Source organism: Sinocyclocheilus anshuiensis, unplaced genomic scaffold (assembly GCF_001515605.1).
Source record: "Sinocyclocheilus anshuiensis isolate Anshui unplaced genomic scaffold, SAMN03320099.WGS_v1.1 scaffold436, whole genome shotgun sequence".
Classification (NCBI taxonomy): Eukaryota; Metazoa; Chordata; class Actinopteri; order Cypriniformes; family Cyprinidae; genus Sinocyclocheilus; species Sinocyclocheilus anshuiensis.
The window spans coordinates 103,414-125,746 of NW_015560618.1; the positions used below are offsets into that span (position 1 = coordinate 103,414).

Below are 22,333 nucleotides of genomic sequence, written 5' to 3' on the forward strand. Positions count from 1 at the left end.
ATTCCTGTGTTTTACCTGCAGGGTGCAGTTCATCATGCGGATGATGTAGTCAAACTGTTGGTCGTCTAGAACGGCCCTGTTCTGCAGCACGTGCAGGTTGAGCTCCTGGGTCAGACAGACCCGCGCCGCCCGACCTTTCAGAGCCCGTAACACTGCCGGCATTAACTGCAGACACACACAAGTTAACACACTCATATACACAAAAATAGACTAATTGGCAAAGCTGAATTTTCAGCAGCCATTATTCCAGTGTCACATAATCCTTCAGATATTATTTTAATATGCTTATTTGGTGCTCACAAAACATTTCTTATTTTTATTTAGCAATGCTGAAAACAGTACTGCTTAATATCTTTCTGGATTTTATTTTTCATAATTCTGCGATGAAGAGAAAGTTCACAAGAACAGTGATTATTTGAAATAGATTTTTTTTTTTCTTTGTAACGTGTCTTTATCGTTACTTTTGATCAACATAATGCATCCTTCTTGCTAAATGAAAGTATTAATTTCTTTAAAAAATTCTTGACCTCAAATGGTAGTGTATATGACAATGAAATAATACCAATATCAATCTTTTGCATTGAATATTAATTGATTATTCTTTATTTTTTTCTTCATAAGCAGGGCCTTTATCTGTTGTCTTTCTGTATATCATCATGATAAACCGATCATCTGGACCAGGAGGTGAGCAGGATGTTTAAGGGTCATGAATGTAGTTTGGTACTTGTGTATACTTTGGCTGCAGGCTTGAGTCTGTGGAATGTGGTTACTCTACGGCATTATTTCAGAGGTTGTATGAAAGGTTTGTGGTGTCAGTTTGTATTTTGTGTCTCATTTGAAAGCTCTCAGTTTCAAGTCTGGTGCACCTCTCCTAAAATGTAGGTTAATAATAAGGTAAGTAAAAAGCAGTTATATCTGGATCTGCGTTTAAGCATTCCATTTTAGTTTCACTATAGAGGGCGAGAGTAGAGGGCAATATGTGAATGAAACAAATCATTAATGTCCTACATTTACATGTCACTTAAATGAAAGAAAATGTACAGTATAAGAATAGAAATGAATAATTCAGGGTCTATTAGAGACTATTAGAATGTTTGTCATATTCCTCTCATCTTTAGGTGTGTGTAGGTTGCTGGCCTCTTTGCTTTACGGGCTGGAGTCTCATATGGACACCTCAGAGGACAGCACTTTTCTACAGGACATGCTCATGGGCAATACTCTGCATCTGCTTATTAAGGTCAGACTTTTTATTTTAGCAGCATCCAGTATATGAGTGTTGTTAGCCCACTTTAGTGACTGCTGTTTGCCAGGGCTATGACTTGAATTGGGTGAAATTATTTAGATCAAGTTGCTGGCTTGACCATAAGAAGGTGCACCTGCACATTTACACAATCACTCTTCATTCATTCATTCATTCATTCATTCATTCATTCATTCATTCATTCATTCATTCATTCTGTGACTCACTGACTCATTCATACACTCACTGTCTTGATCAGACACTCACTCACCCATACATTCATTCATTTATTCACCCAATCACTAATTTTTGCATTCACTGACTTCAGGCTGGAATACACTACATGATTTTGAAGATTTGTGCCCTGGTTTGCACCTTGGATGAGTCAAAGCTAGCTGCAGAAAGTCAAAGTCATTTTGCAGATTATGAGCAGTTAGAGTTGACAGATTTCTTGGAAAACTGTAGTGCATGATGGACACAAAATCTGATTGTTTAGCTTCAGACTGGAATTCCATCGAGTCATCACTCTTAAAAGAAATGGTTCTAAATGGTACCAGATTAGGGTTCTTTGGCTTGTAACAATAGTAGAACACTTTTTGGTGTTAAACAGAACCCTTCTTATAAGGTTTGATAAAGAATCATGCTTTGAAAGTGCTATAGGACCTTCAAAGTGTCATAAATAAGTATTTTAATTTATTATAAATAAATGATAATTTAATAATATTTTTAACCATGTATCTGGTCTTATAATAAATTGTAGCCTCAATTAGTGTTTTGCTAAAGAAAAAAAAAGGCAAAATAGATGCAATGAAAATTATGCAATCAAATTCCATTAATATCCAGTCAAGTTCCATTCTATAATGCCTTTAAGTCCATCATGTGTTTATTTTGAGTGGCAGTTTCTTTCTGCAGATGATGAGGTTGTGGGATGTAACAGCATCTAGGTCAAAATACACAAATAGTTTAGAGATACAAAGTGTTTCTTCCAGTAGTTTGAAAAGATTTACTGTATGTTTTTGAAGGGCCAAAGTAGAGTGAGCCTTTCACAATGTTAAATGGAAAAAGTGACAAAGTGATGGGATAGCTTTAATGTTTTGTTGTTCTTCTTGTTTGTTTGTTTGTTTGTTTTTGGTGACTGGGAAACGTTTTCATATTTCAGTTCCTTCCTTCTTTCATTGAGTGAATACTCACTTCAATAACTCATTTCAATCACACATTTGTTCAGTCATTCACTTCCTAACCCTCTGGTATTCCTCACTTACATGGGGTTGTGTATTCCCTAGTTGCTTCTGAGAGTATTTTCAGACATATTAATTAATTTTATTAGATTTTGCATTTGGATATACTGTATATTTAGACATTAAAGATTTTTTTTTAACTGTGGGTGATTTGTGCATTGTAACAACAACAACAAATTTCTGTTTTTTTTTCCCAGTTATTTTTGACTATAAAGATTACAAGTGTGACAATTTGTTAAAGACCATTTAGAAGTTTTTTGTCATGTCCACTGTTTTTATTAGATATCATAGGTACAAAAGTCACCAAGTTTCATACCATTCGGATGGTACATCCAAACATACAGTTTTTCGGTTTAAAATGACCAGAGACCACCAGAGGGTTAATCATTCACTCATTGACTCACTCTGTTTTAATTATGTGCATCGGGCACACTTTAGAATGAAATCTTTTGAAAGCTGAGTTATCCAAACACTGCAGCAAGTGAACACCCAGCATCATCATTTGCTGGCAGACGGGTCTAATGAATCCAGCACATGCTGTCTGCGACACGGAGAGAGGGGGAAGCGAAGAGAAAGGGAGGAGAGGTTGAAGGGGAAGGGGAAGGGTAAGGGGAAGGGGAAGGGGAGACTGTGATAAAAACCCAAATACAGTTCAGCTGGACTGTTGGGTGCTCTGTTTCATTAGTCACATGGATCTGTGAGGTGTTCAGTGCTCCTGCTGGATGTTTCTCTTTGAATGCTAAGAAAGGATCGCATTAAGTGCAAAATTAGTTGTTCCAATTTAGCAGACTTTAAGTTTACCAGTTTGGTATACCAATTGCAGGGTATTTTTATTAAGCACTTAAATATGTAAGTGTACTTGTAATTTGAATGATTTATTGTTATTTATCATTCAATGTGCGTATGCTTTTAGACACTTACATTGTTTTTGCTCCGTCCAAATGTGCAGCCTTCAATTGCTCAGGTCATGCCAATGGTATGACTGAGAGCCATTGAAAAATTACAGAAAAGTAAAACTGCTTTACTAAGTACAACTATTTTACTTTAGCAGTACTGGCCACGAGTACTAAGGACAGATCACACATGGGCTCAATTTGGCTGGTCAGAAAAGGTGTCGGTGTGAGCGCATCGGCGTGAAGGAGAGATGTGAGTGCACGAACTACACTGTTCAAGGTCTCCATTAATTCGTGCTTGTAGTAATTTAATGTGTATACATTTTGAAGCACTGAATCTCTATAGAAATTCGATTCTTAGTGTTTTAAAACGATTAATGGCCGAAATCAACGATTCAGGACAATGATTCATAATCGATGCAAATGCATCATCAGGGTTTCTAATCGATGCATCGAGAAAACGAGTGAATCATTACACCCCTAGTAACAGGTAACATATACGGATATATATGCGGTCATGTTTATTTCGTACTGTAACTAGTAGTAAAGAGGAAGAGATGAGCGCGTTCACTCAAGCTCTTGAATTGAGTCACCTGTATAGCTATGACATCATATCAAATAGTGTCAAAATGACATTTATTGCTTGAATTTCCTGATATAATGGAGATTTTGAAAGATGACATTTTGATTATTATCGAAAGTAACAAAACGCAAAGCTTATTATTGCACAGGAGGAGAACTATAATGTCTAGTGAGCTTTTATTCATGCATTAACTAAAAAAAAACAGATTAAAAGGTAGATCTTGGGATTTAAGGATTGATATCAATTTGTTAAAAGGAAGATCTATAAAATCATGGCAACGCTGTATTAATCTTAAATTATAATAAAGTTTCACATTCTGGTTTTATTGTATTTTTGGTCAAATAAATGCAGCCTTGGTGAACATAAGATTTTCTTTCAAAAAAATTTAAACATTTAGCTAAAACCATACTTTTGAAATGCTTGTGTATGTATGCACATATAGGAAAGTGTGTTTCATGTACTGTAATTTAATCATCTTTTTACCTTCATTATAGTTCATTTTATGAAAAATTAATAAATACAAATATTTCATGTAGTTTTAAATTAAAATGAGGTCATAGAAACCTACATGCAATAATTATAAAATAATTATATAGTTTTATGCGAATTATAGTATGTGAAACCGTAGTAAACTGCTGCTTGAAACTTCCCCCACACACACCTGTTGAGGGGCTATTAAAAAGAAAAGTGTTTGTCACATCGACAAGCATATCTCCAGAGGCAAGCTATGAATTTACTTTATGTGCCAGACATTTCAGCATGAGTCCGAAATGTCTTAAATTGATATACCAATTCTCACCACACAACAACTAATGTCAGAGTCCATCTCAGCAGCGAACACAAACATGCAACTAAAGGATTATACTAAGTATGCACAAAGAGAAAGTTTTTGCTTTTTTGCCATATGACTGTAAAGGAAATCAGAGCTCTTATACTTGTGTTGGAAAATAAGCAATTACACTGCCATTTTCAAACAAGAAGAAACTTTACAAGAAATGTACCATAAGAATTTGAAATAAATATGCAGTCTAAGTCAGAATATACATCATCATAAAATTGTGATTTTGTATATCGAGTTCACAAAATGGCAATTCCCTTATTGTGGAAATAAATATTTAATATATTTATTTAAACATATGTATTTAGATTATTTGTTGGCTTCCTATACGTAAGGTGTGATCTTTGACACATTGATTTGCATTAAGAAACAGCAAGAAACATAGATAGCAAGTCTGTTAAGATGCTTTATGTGCAGTTTTGGGTTACACTTTATTTCGATAGTCCACTTTAGACATTCTATTAACTATAAGTAACTTTGTAACTACAGTGTTAACAGAGAATGTGGCCCCAAACCTACAAGCCAAAATGTATCTGGTTAAAGTGTGTGACATCATCTTTTAAAAAATGTAAAATTGTTTTACTCAATACTGTTATGAAACATGTCCATCTTTATGAGCTCTTTTAGCTGTGTGAGGGCCATAAATATGATTACATCTTTCTTGGCTGATATTCTAATAGCTTTAGCATTGCCTGCACCATACAGTGGATGAACAGACAGATAAACAATAAACACACAAAATGCCATGATTTTTTTTAATGTTACTGCATAGATTTGACTGATATATTACACTTCGGTTACTTCTGCTTATCAGATTGAGTGATATATCACTCACCTAATACAGAGAAACATTTTGCTACTATAGATGAATTTCAGGGGTGAGGGTCAACAGGGTGAACAGTAAACCTCTGGGCATCGGACGGCAGTCTAATGCCACTTCTCTTCTCCTCACAGGTCTATGACAGGCTGCAGAAGTACAGAGTCCAGCGGCCTGCTCCACTGTTGGAAAGCACACAGGGCCTGGCTCAGGACGTAAGTTCTCCTCTGGGGCATCTAGTGGTTTTTGTCTCCAGACCAGAGTGATCAGACAATCCAGCAGAGCTGGGACGGGATTCAGTTGCAGGACCTTTAGTCTGTTTAGTGTTGTCAGTTTGAAGTGTACTGGAAGGGATTACTTGTGAACACCCCAGTGTCACATAAATACATGTGCAGCTTCACAGACACTCATTTATTTATTGCTTTTTGTATTATTATTATTTTTTTAATCTGGCCGTACCTATTTATACTCAAGGCCAAAATTGCATTTTTGTGTGTCAATGCCCAGCATGACCCAATTTTCCCTAAGCTCTTTAAAACGGCAGTGTATAATTTCTACACCACCAGCATGACAAACTGGAAATTAGTTAAAAAATAATTATTGTTTCAAACAAGCTTCCCGAAAAACCCTGTCATCTGCATTGGTCAAAGAAATAAATAGCCCTGTCCTAAATTCACACCACTGGTTGAGCCAATATTGCTACGTCATACTGGTCAGCGGCTTGTTTCAGGAAGTAAAGAAAGATTTGATAAAAAGCTCAGGTTTTAATACAGATTATTTGTTTTATATAATTTATATTATTATATGTCATTATATGTGTACTATTGTGAACGTGAACAATAATAATTTCTGTTTACTTCGCTCAAATATTGAGTTTGGACAGCTGCAGAGAGAAACTAGTAGCCAGACAACAATATCTCCTGTGTTGTCTCCAGTGGTTTCCAACGTTAACTCCAGCAATCTCCAGCGATCTCCTACATCTGCATAAGTACTCCCTTGTGTATGTATTTGTCTCTTCTGCTCCCCTGTGTAATGTGCTGCTCTGATATCCTACGAAAGACATCATTATTAGTATTGCTGCTCTATCTCTGCAATATCTCTATCTCTGCTCATTTACTTAGCTGTCATTATTCTTTAACTGTGCAATAAATACCTGCGATTGGGTTCCTAACATTTTGTCTACCGTGTTTGGTGTTCTGTGACAGAAGGCCAGACCACAACCCACCATGAACCCTGCAGGCACCGCACCCTCGAACCTTATTGATGAAGAGCTCTCAAATGGGCAGAAACGATATGGAATCAAGCTGGTCCTGCCACTCAGTCACTTCAGAACTTCATATCCCATTACTGTGGGGTTTTTGGAGATCCTGTTGGTGATACTTAAGTCAGTGAACAACTCTATCAGTTACGTCAAGGAAAACCTCAATTATAGATTATGCTTTAAAGTTCTGGACCCTCACAGCTGCCAATGACTGGAATGAGCCAACATTGTTGGCAACATACCAACAAGGACTGTACCTAGCGTTGAGGCTGCAACACGCTGCTTACAACAACTCCAGTGGGCTTGCATGATTCATTCAGCTGTCCATCCACGTGGCTCACTGGATGAAGGATTGCCTCAATGATACATCTCACCTGCACCTCCGATCTTCATTCCCAGCCAGCTTTGTTTGACTCTCCAGAACCAGGCCACAAACCGATGCAGATTTGCACTTGCCCTCTCTCCTCGGCAGAGCGTCAATGCTGGCGTACCCTTCATCTCTGTCTATATTACGGAGTAGGTAGACATGTGGTATCTACATGTCCTATCAAGCCCCCACAACCTTTAGTGAGTTTTGTCACTTATCGTTATCTCCATGCCAAGCCTTTAGCCACCATTGTAACTCTTGCTGTCTCCAATGCCTCTCAATCTGTGTCTGCTCTTATAGATTCAGGGTCAGCCGGCAACTTAATCTCTGTCGCTCCCTCCACCTCCAGAATAATCCCTGTGAATCTTCATACAAGATCTTCTCAATAATAGGAAAACCTCTGGGTCGTGGCCAGGGCCGGATTTACCTCTTTTCGCGACATAGGCAATACAATTTTTGGGCCCCCCTTCCCAATTAATATAATAGGCCTATACCACCCAATAATATTATAATTTTATTTAATATAATAATATTTCTTAATCAGTGGAAACCGTTACAGTGTTTTCTATCGTAATAAGCGCTTGCGTTCAGTCAATAAAAATCAAATGTAGTTCTTAATTTGTTTGAAAACTGAGAAAGACCATTCCATTAATAGGCGCGGCAACGTGGCCACATTACCGCTTCGGGAGTGCATTATTTGTGTTGAACTAGTTAATTTTTTACGCACCTCATCCCAAACCTTCCATTGCAAATTCCAAAACCTAATTTTAGAGCTAATAACAGAGGCTTCAGCCATTGATATGCAGGCTAACGCAGTTATTAATGCAGTCTAAAGCAGTTATTAGAGAGAGAGAGGGAGAGAGAGATTAAGTGCGTGTGAATACTTGCGTCCCTGCGTCTCTCAGCCGTATTCAGTAGCAGCGTCTACTAATAGCGAATCTTTAAGTTGAACTGCTTCAAGAACCTCGCTACTGAGAAATGTCATGTAGCTTTTCAGCTGCGAAATTATTTTATTGATAAATTCACGAGGCAGCCATAGCTATGAAATATTATATATCTCTTCATTGTGTTTGGGCCCCCCCTGGACGAGCAAGCACAGGCACGTGCCTAGAATGCCTATGCTTAAATCCGGCCCTAGTCGTGGCACTGTCTGTCACTGTGTGGGTCCAGTAAGACTGCAGGTGGGCTGCTTGCATGTGGAAGACATCACTCTCCGGGTTCTGGAAAAGACAACAGCGGTCATCATCTTGGAGCACCCATGGCTCGTTAAGCATTCACCCATAGTATCCTGGTCTACTGGACATGTCCTGAAGTGGGGTCCTCAGTGTTTGTTTTATTGCTTTCCATCAGTTCCTCCATCCAAGTCGCCTGTGCTTGAAGTCAATTCCATCTCCATTGAGAGCCCAATCGAACAAAAGTCTGTCAAAGCTCCTTCCTGTACTTCTCACTTCAAGGAAGCCTTCTGCCCCAAGTGAGCCTCCCAATTATCACCTCACTGACAACGGAGCTGCGCTGTTGATCTGCTGCCTGGTGAACCAGTGCCTAGAGAAAAATATTTATCCACTGTCATTCCCAAACAGAACTCCATGGAAGAGTACTTGGAAGAAGCACTATCCCAGGGCTACATTCATCCATCAACATCTAGTTTCTTATTTGAGGTGAAAAAGGACAGAGTATCTGCATTGATCACCAGTCTCTTAACAAGCTTACTGTTAAATACAGGTACCCTCTTCCCCTCATCCTGGCTACTTTGGAATTGTTGTGTGAAGCTATCATCTTCATGAAGCTTGATCTTTGCAGCACATACAACCTCATTCAGATAATACATTTGAATGGAAAACAGCTTTTGTGGCCCCTACACTACTGCGTCATCCCATATGACCTGGTTAGTGCCCCCTCTGTATTCCAAGGGTTCGTGAGTGAGGTGATCCGGGAGTACCTCCATCGCTTTGTCCTGGTTTACATCAATGACATTCATTGTATATTCCCGGAACGAGACTGACCATTGTCACCATGTCTCAATTGTGTTGGCCAAGCTGAGGGAATACCATCTTGACCTCAAAGCTGAGAATGGTATATTCCATTAGCTCCCATCAGTTCTTTGGATACCACCTTAGCCCTAAAGGGGTCAAAATAGATGAGGGGAAGATAGAAGCAGTAAACTCCTGGCTCAATCCTACAACCTCGACTTCTACAATTTATACCATTGATTCATTAAAAACTACAGTATCCTGTCGGTGGCGATAGCCTTGAGGGTAGTGCACCGACATACAGCGGCTACAGGCATCCCGAGTTTGAATCCCGGCTTGAGAACCTTTCTTGATCCCCCTCTCTCTCCCACAATCCTTCCTGTCAACTCTGATCTGTCCTATCATAGTAAAGTGAAAAATGCCAAAGAAAAAAACCTACACAGTATCCTAACTGTTCCAATTACCTCCATCCTTGGATCCAAGTCCAAGTCTCTGTCCTGGACCCCAGAGCTTGACCAACCTCTCTCAGCTTGGCCAACACAAGTGCAACATGGTGACAATGGTCTTAGGAGTGCACAGTGGATGTCGTTGATGTAAATGTGGACAATGGTATGGGACTGTTTTTCAGGGGTTGGGTTAAGCCTCTTACATTCAGTAAAAAGAAATCTTAAAGGGATAGTTCACCCAAAAATGAAAATTCTGTCATTAATTTCTCACCCTCATGTTGTTCCAAACCTGTAAGATCTTCGTTCATCTTCGGAACACAAATTAAGATATTTTTGATGCATTCCGAGAGCTCTCTGACCCTCCCATAGACAGTAAGGATCCTTACACGATCAAGGCTCAGAAACATAGCCAGGAGATCATTAAAATAATCCATGTGACATCAGTGGTTCAACCGTAACTTTACGGAGCTACAAGAATACTTTTTGTGCGCAAAGAAAACAAAAATAACGACTTTATTCAACAATTCGTCTCCTCGTTGGCCACCCTGTAGCGCCATTTTTGAGAGTATCACATACTTAAACAACATATGCTGTTCTGTGTCAGCAGCTCCGAATGTGGATATGCTGTTTACGTTGTTTATGCTTTGATCTGAATGTAAACAACCTATCCGCGTACATACATCGCATACATTGTTTACGTATGTTATACTCAATGCTTCAGTGTACCCCACTGTGCCCCAATGTACAAAGCAAGATTCATAATCTTCACAAGGTTCCTATGTATTTGGAAAGTCACTGTTGGTGTAATGGTCAGGTGTCCCGATATCCGGATTTGGTGCTCAAGAAGAAACATTTTTTCTTATTATAAATTATATGTTATTATAATAGAGTTTTTGATGCTTAATCACCCCTCCCCTCCACATCCCCCTCCAAAAATGTGATACACTATACCTTTCACAAGTTTGGGGTAAGAATTTATTTAAAATAAATAAAAATTTACAATACATACTTCTAAGCAGAAAAAAACTTTTCAACATTGCTAATATTAATGCTAATAAATGTTTCTTGAGTACCAGATAGATACATTAGAAGGTTTTCTGAATGATCATGTGACACTGAAAATGGATGTAATGACTGAAGATGACACAAGAATAAATGACATTTTAAAATATATTTAATTATAATTTTGGTAAGCAGAACTATACTGACTATAAAAATTGTTAATTGATGTTTTGCTTTTTGTGAAGTATTTTCATCACAAAAACAGTTGGATTACACTTCAACCTCTATCTTTCCTCATTACAGTTACCTTCCTTCAACAGTATTCACATTTCTATTATAAAACTAAAGTTTTTCCTCTTCCTTGCACACCTTGCAAAAACAATCAGCTCTGACTTTATCAACTCAATTCTGCAGAGACTCTTAAAAGAAAGATTATCTCCAGCTTTTGACTGTGCATGCTGTATTTCATTAAGGCAAAGAGTAGTTTTAAAGTGATATCACTTTCCATCTTCTCTCGGACTGAAAATGAGGAGGACATTTTGGAGCATTAAGCCGTTAAAAGCATTTTCCTTACGTCGCAGCTCAGTATAAAATTTCAGTTTTGGAGATTTAATGCATGTTTAATGTCAGGTCCGGTGTCACTCAGAACCACATTCAGTCAAGTTGGTTGTTCCTTGGCTGAACCACAACAGAAACAGCTATTTCTCCAGGGCTCCTGGTACTGTGGCATTTTGACCTGCTATGCAAACATTCGCATAATATTGTCAAGTGGGTTGGGATAGACTGAACCAGACCCCCGAGCATGGCCAAAGCAAACTGGCACCAGATCAGTTCATGATACCTGGAGCATAAACTAAGCCAAATGGGCTGGTCAGAGATTTTTGTCTGTTATACCATATCGTATAGAAATTATTAAATGTTTAATTCTTCTTATTTTTCATTCCAGTTGGCAGAAGAGCTGCGCTGTGTAGTCGCCAGCCCAGAGACAACAGAGTTGTTATACCTGCTCTCTAAACCTCATGTACAGGTGAGAAGAGAATGTACATTTAGGTCAAGATTTAGTGACAATCACAAAAAAAGGCAGAGGCTTGACTGACATAAAGGCTTGACTGAAAACAGAAGCAAATAAAATAATCCCTGCATTTATGGTGGGCTGGTGTCAATAGACAAAGTACATAAATAGTATTTAGCAAAAATGTCATGATAGACACAATATATAGTTGATAAAATATGGAAAATATACATTACTATTTGACTCCAAGCATGAACTGGATAAAAACATTTTTTAAAAATCATCTTAAGGCCTGTAAAAATCCAGACCCACACATTAAGTTTATTGAGTTCAGGAGTTTCAGTCATGAGAGCTTTGACAGCTTTATTTGTGATTGGTCTAATGATATGTTGCTTCTTGGATCGTTTGTTTGGCTCTCACATTTTATAAAGCAACACTGGGTTGCCTCAGTAAGGTGATATTCAATGTGGAAAGATTCTTTATCAAGCCAAGTGTAAAGACCAGTTGATTTACCTTTTGATTTTCTGAAAATATTTTTATTTTTATATATATGCTACTGTTCAAAAGATTGTGGTCTGTAAAATGTATTATTTTTTTTGAAAGTCACTTATAAAGGCTGCATTTATTTTATTATAAGGCTGCATGGACAATCCTGCCCTACATTTTTTTTCTCATTCAAAAAGATGCTTCACTCGGATGTACATATTCATTATACATATTATTGTTTAAAAAAACTGTGATTTGTAACATTCCGTCACACATTATCCCTTACAAATGTGGCTGACTGAATTCCTAATTCCTCTATGTTTTCATTATCCTCTTCAGGCTCTTCTCTCAGTGCATGACATGGTGTCTCAGAAAGAGTTTGACCCTCGTTTGCCTCCTCTGCCCCCACTGCCCGATTACATCGAGAAAGAAGAAGATTCAATCAAGATTGTTCGCTTGGTTAAAAACCAGGAGCCACTGGTGGGTCCCTCTGAATAAAATGAGTAAAAACATAGGAAAATAGTCCATGTTGGTTAAAACAGGTTTGTAGTAGTAGGAACTCAGCAGTTAATAAGTCATTATGGACCGTCATCATATCTACAATCCATTAGAGATATCTGCTTCAGCTTTAAATGTAAAGTGCATTGGTCTGCCTTACAACATCAAGATACATTTACAAACTCATTTCTGAAGACTATTGCTTGAAAAGATCATTCATAGATTAACTTTTTACATGAATTAAACTGTGAGTTATACTTCATGTTTATATTAAGGTACTGACATTGATTAGGAATCAATTTAAATCAACCGAATCAACTAAAATTGATTACTTCACTGAACTGTTTTTGATTGTAATCAGCATAACACTAATAAGGCACACATTTTTAAGGGTAAGATTTGGATTATAATACTAAAGAGTATCAAAGTGCAACCTGGATCAGTTTTGCCTTCAACTTTACCTCCAGAATCATATTTTCCATCTCTGAGCAAAACCATCTGCACTTACATTTGTGTTGCTTAGATGGGATGCTTTGAATACAAATAGGAAACGCTATACAGCCCTCTGCAAATAAAATGCATGACTTCAGATTGAACCCTCTCAAACAAAGTCTATCTTTTTATTGTGGTTTATCCTTCTCATTCTGACGCACAATGTGGCTGTCTTCCCATTCATAATGCATAACTTGTAAAATGCAGATTTTCCCTATTATGAGTCTTTTCGTCTGTAACATCTTTTGAATAATGCTGAAGGCGGCAACCATTTGAATGGAGCTTTATGAATTCCAGAGAATGAATGGAAAAAGCATCATAATTTTTTGACACGACTGTGACGAAGAGTCCCTCCATGCCATCCGCTCGCTAAACTGATTTTTTTTCCATTGTTGTATATCGTGATTGTGATTAGAATGGAATACTCTATGATGAATCAGAGAACAGTCAAATTCACAACATTTCCAAGCAGTCTGGTGGGAACAAGAAGATGCAGAGTGTCACTAAATATACTATACTGTTTTATTTTAGTTTTGTCATAATTGAGTTGAGTAAAAGTGACAGTAAAACTTTTACATTGCTACAAAAAAGGAAATTATAAAAAATCTATTGTAAATAGATTGTAAAGTTTGGTGCAGATTGGACATTGCATGTTTAAGTTAGTGTAAAACAAGTCGTTTCCTGTTGCCAGCAGATGATGCTATGATTATAACAGAATATTTGCCTTTACATGTGTTCAGGCTAGGACTCTTATCGAACGTGTGAAGTTTGGAGCAGATCGGACATTGTATGGCTGAGTTACAACAACTTCCTTTTCCATGTCGAAACATCAAACTTTTTCAGGCCACCACAGACAAGCCCTTTAACAAAAACTCTAGATCTTCACAATTTAACATTGCAAAGGCCTTTAGAGTAGACTGACCAAATATAATGTTGATGTCATTAAATCTCTAAGAGGAGTTTGTTAGAGTGTAAAACATGCCACTTCCTGTTGCCAGCATGTGCACTATGAATATAACTGAATATGGCCATGGGCATGACAGGACTCTTATCAAACATGTGAAGTTTGAGGCAGATCGGACATTGTTTGACTGAGTTACAGCAACTTCCTGTTTCATGGAGAAACATCGAAGTTTGTCAGGCCGCCACAGAGTCGCCCTTCAACGAAAACTCAAGATCTTCGCAATTTAACGTTACAAATGGCTTTAGATTACACTGACCAAATTTGGTGTTGATCTGTTTAAATCACTAGGAGGAGTTTGTTTACATACAATGCCGGAAAATGGTAAAAACGGCACAAAACTTACTTGAAAACGAGAAAATTCAAAATAACAGACTGCCTGTTGGGTTTCGGACTTCGCACCAGGAGACTTTTTTGTAGGTATTGGTGTGTTACATGTGTCTACCAAATTTTGTGCATGTATGTGAAACATAGCTCAAGGGGTAATTCGTTGAAATTTTATAGGTGGCTCTATTGAGCCATTTTGTCACACCCACTTCTGAAACCCATGTCAGATGTAATTTTCGCAACTTCTGGCACGTGTGCAAAGTTTCATGAGTTTGAGCATGTTTAGGCCCTCAAAAATGCTATTTATTTTGGAGAAGAAGAAGAAGAAGAAACTGAGCAATTCCAATAGGGTCCTCGCACCATCGGTGCTCGGGCCCTAATAAATCTCAACAGAACATGACTGTTAAGATGGTTTGACCTGTTTAAACAAACTACAGACTACAGCAACTTCTCCATTACAAAATATATACCCCTCAGCGCTTATTTTAAGGTGTGCTTTGAGAAAAATGAACCCCGAGTACTTCATGCCCCAGATTCAAGTCTAAACCTGCAGTGTTAGAAAAGATCCAATACCAAAGGAATCGACTGCTAACTGAGCAATTCCAATAGGGTCCTCGCAGTGCGGTGCTCAGGCCCTAATTACATTTGAAAATATATTCAAATAGAAATTAGAATTTTATTGCAATTTTATTGTAGTTAATAATATGATTATTTTTAATGTATTATTACTATATTTACTGTCTTCTGGATTGTTTCAGTGGTTTGGTATAGAATACGTTCAGTTTCTTGTTTCTCAACTTTGCTGCATAGTGACTGTCTACATGACATCTGAAACCAGTGCTCTGCCATCAACCCAGTAGCATGCTCTGATACTGTACAAACAAAAGTGCCTGCAGTTCCCGTCATCAGAGTTGGTCTGTGCTCGATGTTCCAGCAAAAATATTTGTGGTTTACAGGGACTTGTGTAGTGGAAGTCAGACCTGGCAGATGGGGGTTACCTTACAAATGATGATCAGTGATGTTGCCATTGGGCTACATTAACCTTAAATCTGACTGTTCTCTCTTTGAGCAGGCTATTTTAAAGAGGCACAGACCAGAACCCATCTGTTTTTTCCCCACACCATGAGTAGAGAGTTATAAACATTGGGCCATGGCTTTTCCAATTTCTATTTAAGAAGCATGAGAAGGAGCTAAAAAGTTATCCACAATCTGAAGAGATGTTTTTGTCTTACTTATAGGGGGCTTTAGCCCTGCGATTAAGGACTACAGGCCTTTTTGGCTTCTCCCCTGGTTGAGAAACTATGCAGGGCCCCTAACTCCTATATCATTGTCCCTTGTAGCATCATTTACCTCATTGTCTGCTTCTGCACGGGCTTGTTAAAGCTTGGCCTCCTGAAAACAGTTATCTAAGAGGCCTTTTAAGGATTAAAATATCACCATAGTTTGGACTAGAGTGGTATTGTGGCCACGGTCAGTGTACTGATTGTCTTGGGAGATGATGTGTATGAAATGAAAATTTTGGTACATGATTAAAACAGAAATGATTTTTCTATTCAAGTGATGTGAGATGGTGCTAATGGTTATGGAATTGTAGAAAAACACAGACATGTGTCTAATTCATCAAGGTCAAATCTGATGTGTGTTTAGATCCAATGAACCTGAAAGATTCATTTCATTGGCTGCTGAATCTTCCTTCACACACTAAAAGAAAACGGATCAGATGTTTGACATATAATGTCAACAATCTGTGTGATTTAAACAAAAGCTTTTTTGTCCTAATTTGAGCTTTCATGAATAGGGTTTCCCTCATTAAGTTTGACTTTTTCACCATGGTTTCAAGCAACATTTAATGTTCAGCTCTCACTGCACAACATGCTTAAGATTCCTGTTGTGATATTCACACCTGTATCACCCTTTCTAAAGATATTTCTGTGCCGATTTCTACTTGGACTTAACTTGACACTCACATATTGATTTACAAGGCAAACTGGAAATGTTTGCTTGCAATTGGTCCCTCCAGATATATGAACTTGAGCTTTACAGTCAATTTGCTTTTTGGAACTTTAATATTCGAATTTCTGAATGATAGCCTGCAGAACCTCAGTAGACATTTCTATGTTCCAGGGAGCCACCATCAAGAGAGATGAGTCCACTGGAGCTATAGTGGTGGCTCGGGTCATGAGAGGAGGAGCTGCTGATCGAAGTGGTGAGAAGCATTTTTAATGTATTAATATTAAAACCTAATTAGAACCAAAATCAGTATATAGACATAGGAGAACACTTAAAGTTGACACAAAATGGAAATTCACCATCTTATGGATCTTATTGTGAATGATTCATCCATACTGTACATATGTTTCATTTTTACTCATAGCTCATCATTTGTAATCAAAATGTCATAACTGCCGTGACTTTCCAGTCATTTAGTCCACTAAGCTTACATTCAGATCCGCAGCCATCTGATATTTTTTTCTTGGATGTGCATCACATCTGTCGCTACTCAAAAGTCTTGCTTTAAATATGCATGGCACAGTCCTATACCAATGCTTATAGTTCCCGGTTAAGCTCTTGATTAAATTCACTCCACATTGTTTAACATAATTGTATAATTTGGCTGAAACTTTCTTCTCATTGGTTCATTATTGGTTAATACTACAGGTCTAATTCACGAAGGGGACAAGCTCAAGGAAGTCAATGGTGTTCCAATGGAGGACAAGAACCCAGAGGAGATCATTCCCATACTAGTATGCATCGCAGATTACCAGCATGTGTTGCATTTTGGAAGCTGGTTCCCAGCATAGGATGATATTGTGTTGGTGTCCCCACAAGACATTTTAACTAGCTTAACCAGCAAACCTCTCTTGGTTAACATGACTATGCTGTCTAGGCCAGAAACCAGCAATATCCAAAATAGAAAGTGATGTTAGTCTAAGCTGTATGTGTAAATGTTTTTAAGAATTTGGTATGTTTGTGCATTTGTTGCTGAGGGTTTTCTGGAGGATAACAAATCTGCATTCTGTCTTTATTCATAAGTGTTATTGAATCTGAACATTGTAAGCTTGTTTTGGGCCTGTATGTTATTATCACATCTTCCAGGCCAAGTCAAAAGGAGCAGTGACCTTCAAAGTCATCCCAGGCACCAAAGAAGAGCCAGAGACCATAGATAACAAGGTCTCATTATTAAAATAAAGTGTACAGAACTGTTTTCTAAATTGATTTACACTCCAGATAATTAAAACCAAACTTGGTGACATCAAAATGTATTTGTGGATTTTTGCAGATCTTTGTAAGGGCACTTTTTGACTATAATCCCCAAGAAGATCCTGCTATTCCATGCAAAGACGCCGGGTTGGAATTCTGGAGGGGAGATGTGTTGCAGATTGTAAACCAAGAAGATGACACCTGGTGGCAGGCCAGACGGCACGGTGACGCCAACCTCAGGGCTGGATTGATTCCCTCAAGACAGCTTCAGGAAAGGTAAGAAAACTTACATAATCATACTATTGCAACGTTTCAACTCCAAGTCTAGACTGAGAAACTAAATCCTTCTGTTGTCAGAGTCATACACAGACTTTGTCAGTCAGACTCAGATCCTGTCATCATGTTCCCAGTGTTGAATTAGACACAGTCAAGGGCAACACAATCTGACACTCCCTTAGTCAAACTTTCGCTCATAAAAAGAAAAACAATCAATGTCATCAAAATGTGTCTTTTGTCTGGACAGTTGGTGCCTATAAATGACACCAAGTGATGAGAATATATCAGCCTGCATAGATTTTGTTATTTGTGTGTCTTTGAGTTAATGACATGAAAGTGGCATTGCTGAAAGGTTTACTAAATAACTTGATGTAGTCTCAACATAAGATGACACGTTCACCACAGTCCGTTCACTGACCGTCTGAGGCCAGTTCCCACAAACTGTTAAGCATGTTCTTAAACTGGCATGCTGGCTTTATGGAACTTTCGGGAATACGTTTTTTTTTTGTCCAGACAGAACAGTCTGGTAGTCGATCAAACAAGTACATCTGAGGGTGAAATAATATGCCAGGTATAGCTATATTCTGAGAAAAAGAGTTTTGTTTGTGAATTGGTCTTTTTATTTCTTATTATAGAGTTATAGAAGATAACAGATTCTATTTACATTATATGCTATTGTTTTGTGATATACTATACACTACTGTTAAAAAGTTTGGAGTGTCAGTAAAGACGTTGTTACATTGTTACAAAAAATAAATTAAAGACCGTTCTTTTGAACTTTCTATTCATTAAAGAATGCTGAAAAATATCTCAGTTTCCACAAATATTAGGCAGCACAACTGTTTATAACTGTGATGATAATAATGAGTACCAATTTAGCATAAAAGAATGATTTCTGAAGGATCATGTGACACTGAAGACTAGAGTAATGACTGCGAGAAAATTCAGCTTTGCCATCGCACAAATAAATTACATTTTAAAATATATTCAATATATTGCACTATTACGGTTATTACTGCAATTACAATTCTTACTTTTTAACTATAGTGAATTTAAGCCAGAATAGGCTTCAGTGTCAACCAGACCTACTAATGTTTTTGTCAAATGTTTTGACTATGAGAGACTGAACTTCTTTTGGCTTTGAAGAGACAGCTTTACAGTATTTATGAGGAACTTCCTATGTTTCCCTACAGGAGAGTGACTTTACAAAGGCCTGCAGTTCTGTTCCACCCACTGAGAGAGTCGATTATATTCGGTGGTAAGCTCAGAAATCCAAGCAGTATTGAAACAACATGCAGATAAGACAGCATTTGAAATATCCAAATGCTAAATATATTCACTCTCTCTGGCCCTGTCCCAAATGGTGCACTTTATGTGCACTAGCAAACCTTTCATTGCTGCCATGCATACATACTTGAGCCCAACATGGCAGTAGGGTGTTCCTTTTGTCACTTTAGCTGCTTTGGAGGCATGCAGCCCTCATTGTGCACTTTTTCTGAGCCTTATGTCTTCCTCAGATGTCTCACTCAGCTTAGGCCATCATTTGGGACAGAGTCTGTCACATGTGAAAACTGGAAGTGCAATTAATTTTTATTCGTTTTTTTTTTTTTTATTAGTTCATTTAAATTAGTTACTTAAAAAAAAGATCTCTGCACAGACATCTACACTGCATTCAATTTACCAAATAGTATATACGCTATATGAAGGCATAAAACAAAACAACTAGCCTATAAGACATAAAATTATCAGAACACTTTTCAGGGTAATTTTAAACAAATACAGCATGCATTGTTAATTTAGAGCTCCTGTTGGATTAAATATATAAACAAAGAGCATCCCACACTGTGTTAAAGAGTGATGTGGAAATGGAGTGATGTCACACTTAACATCACTACAAAAACTGTTAGTGACAGTTAGAGATGAGAGCGTGTCTAAGGGTGCCAGGCATCTTCCTGGAGCTGCTCTCTGGAGATGTGAGCTGAATAAATGACCTGATAAAGTCTGAGGAAGTTCTGTAAATCACAGTGGCTCTGCCGGACATATTAAAAAAATGTTTTACTACGTGTGAACACATTCATACTAAGCCATTGGAAAGGTTGCAGTCACACTGTTCAGAACAGTCTTAGTCAATCTTCCATTTTTGCTAAAGACTTCAGCATAGACTAAGCAAAGACAGCAATGTGGGACCTCAGGATGAAAGCAGTTCTCCAGAAACATATTTAAAAACACTGTAAAATTAATTACCACAGAAATGTAAAGGTGTTCTTTCAGTTTTATTGTCATATTATAATGAATATTATTTTACAATAATGTTCAGTAAAGTTATTTTAATAAAGTTATTTTAAAGAGGATTCTTTGTTGAAAAAAACATCATCTGATACTGATATTTTGGATTACATGTAATGCATCTGATATCCATTCCTTACTCAGATTAATACAAGCAAGCTTCCAGCAGCTATTTTTTAAAAATATGTTACATTTGGTATTACAGTTTGGCTTCTATAAACAAGTATGATATCAAAGAATAAATAATGCACACTACATATGAGCTAGTTCATCTGAACTGATGAATAGCGAAAACGATATGCATGCAAAGTAACATGTAGTTGCCATTGTCCTAAGTCTTTATTTTGCTGCAGTATAAATTGTTGAGGAAATTAAATTGGGGTGGAAAATGAAGAAGCCCATAGATGGATCTGGAATAGTTTGATCTCGTCTTGAAAAGCCATTGTAGGTCTGTTCAAAGCAACAGCCTTCCCTATAAAACCTCCATCTGTGGGTTGGATGCGAGGAGAGTGACAGCTGCTCTGCGACTCTGACACGGCGATGATCGACTAGGTCACGTTAAGGCCTCCCCTATAACACACTCAAACACAGAGCTTGGGTTGAAGCAGAAGGTTCCCAAAATGCCACATGTTAAACTCAAGACAGCACCAGCATTTTTACTGGCTCTGTAAAAGCATGAAACACATCATTCCCCAATGAACCGCAGGTGAGGACATAGTTAGGACAAGTTGAGCTTGGTCACAGAAAATTGCAATTACTATTCCAAAAATCCACCCTGGCCACAGCATGATGGACAATTGGACTGAACATCCATGTCTTACCCCTTGGCTGCCATTGCATTGTGGCTTCTAAAGACAAGACCACACACATATTGTAAGCTTTGGATTTATGTTGCTTACCTCGTCCCGTTTGAGAAGTAAAAGCATGTTTGTTCTCTTCCAAAATGATTACATTTTCCTTTCTTTTCTCGATTTACGGTACATTCATCAAAAAAAAAAAAAAACCTTGTCATCTCAATGTTTACATGCTAAAGCCACCAAATGAAAGATTAGAGATGAGCAAAGGTTTATCTAAAAAGTGTTATGAAGTAAAATAAATTCTATCTGTCAAACAGTCAGTCTATTTATCCTCATTGGACCCCATATGCCCCTGCATCTAATCAGCCAATCAGCTTAGAGCTTGTCAGATAGAGAATGTACACTCAGGTCCTGTGAGTAATATGCATAAGCGGTCAGTGAACTAACTGTGAGGGTGCAGTCTAACTCTGTGACCATGATGCTCCAAATTTAGGGAGTAAAAACGACATCACATGTTCACTGATTATACAGTAAGATTGATTGATGAAGTGCTAGGCCTTTTGCTGTATCTAAATGCAGCTTCTTTCTTTAACAAATAGCTATGATGCCTGTGTAACTTGAGAATGAGAATGTATTTCCTGATTATTAGACATCTCTACAAAATGTCAAAAACTTTTTTTTTTATTGTTGTGAGTGCAACATCTGATTGACTATCTCTCTCTCTCTCTCTCTCTCTCTCTCTCTCTCTCTCTCTCTCTCTCTCTCTCTCTCTCTCTCTGTCTCGCTCTCTCTCTCCCTCTTGCCCTTTCATTCACACTGAAAAGACAACATGGAAGGTAATTTTTCATCCTTTTCAGCACGGTCACATAACAGTAACCCAGCTCTAATTTGCCAGTATTTTTGTCTTAGTTTACATCAAGTTTAAAAAACAGTAACATTGCAAATTACCCCTTTCTTTCACCACTTCTTAATTAAGGGTTGCCCAGACTCCATCTCACATTTATCATTATTTGATTAGAGTGCACTTTTTTCTCTTTTCTCTCTAACCTGCTTTCACTCAATAACCAGAGGATGTGGACTATGGAGCAATAAGTGGCATACATATAGGTGAGAATTTATTTGTCTGAATTTTATTTGTAACCTCCTAGCCTGGTATTCATACTTTAAACATTGTAAGCACATAGCCATTGAGTCTTAAAGTTCCAAAAACACACACACACATTACTTTTTTCACTCACTTGTGGTCTACTGCAATACAAGTAATTCCCAGAAAACACATAAAATGTTTATACTGAATCAAAATTGCTTTTGATAAAAATAATCTGTATAAAGATGCATAAAT

The 22,333-nt window shown here is 37.7% G+C and overlaps 1 protein-coding gene across 1 annotated transcript in view; it reads left to right on the forward strand.

Moving 5' to 3' along the window:
• The window catches only part of mpp7b (MAGUK p55 scaffold protein 7b), a 59,459-nt gene that overhangs the window by 1,852 nt on the left and 35,274 nt on the right, over positions 1-22,333 (forward strand). The window contains exons 2-13 of the mRNA XM_016478167.1: positions 625-684; positions 1,119-1,237; positions 5,747-5,824; positions 11,602-11,682; positions 12,493-12,633; positions 16,556-16,637; positions 17,090-17,175; positions 17,528-17,602; positions 17,712-17,908; positions 19,102-19,166; positions 21,816-21,827; positions 22,060-22,098. Of these exons, the coding sequence (XP_016333653.1) occupies positions 657-684; positions 1,119-1,237; positions 5,747-5,824; positions 11,602-11,682; positions 12,493-12,633; positions 16,556-16,637; positions 17,090-17,175; positions 17,528-17,602; positions 17,712-17,908; positions 19,102-19,166; positions 21,816-21,827; positions 22,060-22,098 (1,003 nt within the window). The 5' untranslated portion in view covers positions 625-656. The remainder of the gene's footprint in view (positions 1-624; positions 685-1,118; positions 1,238-5,746; positions 5,825-11,601; positions 11,683-12,492; positions 12,634-16,555; positions 16,638-17,089; positions 17,176-17,527; positions 17,603-17,711; positions 17,909-19,101; positions 19,167-21,815; positions 21,828-22,059; positions 22,099-22,333) is intronic.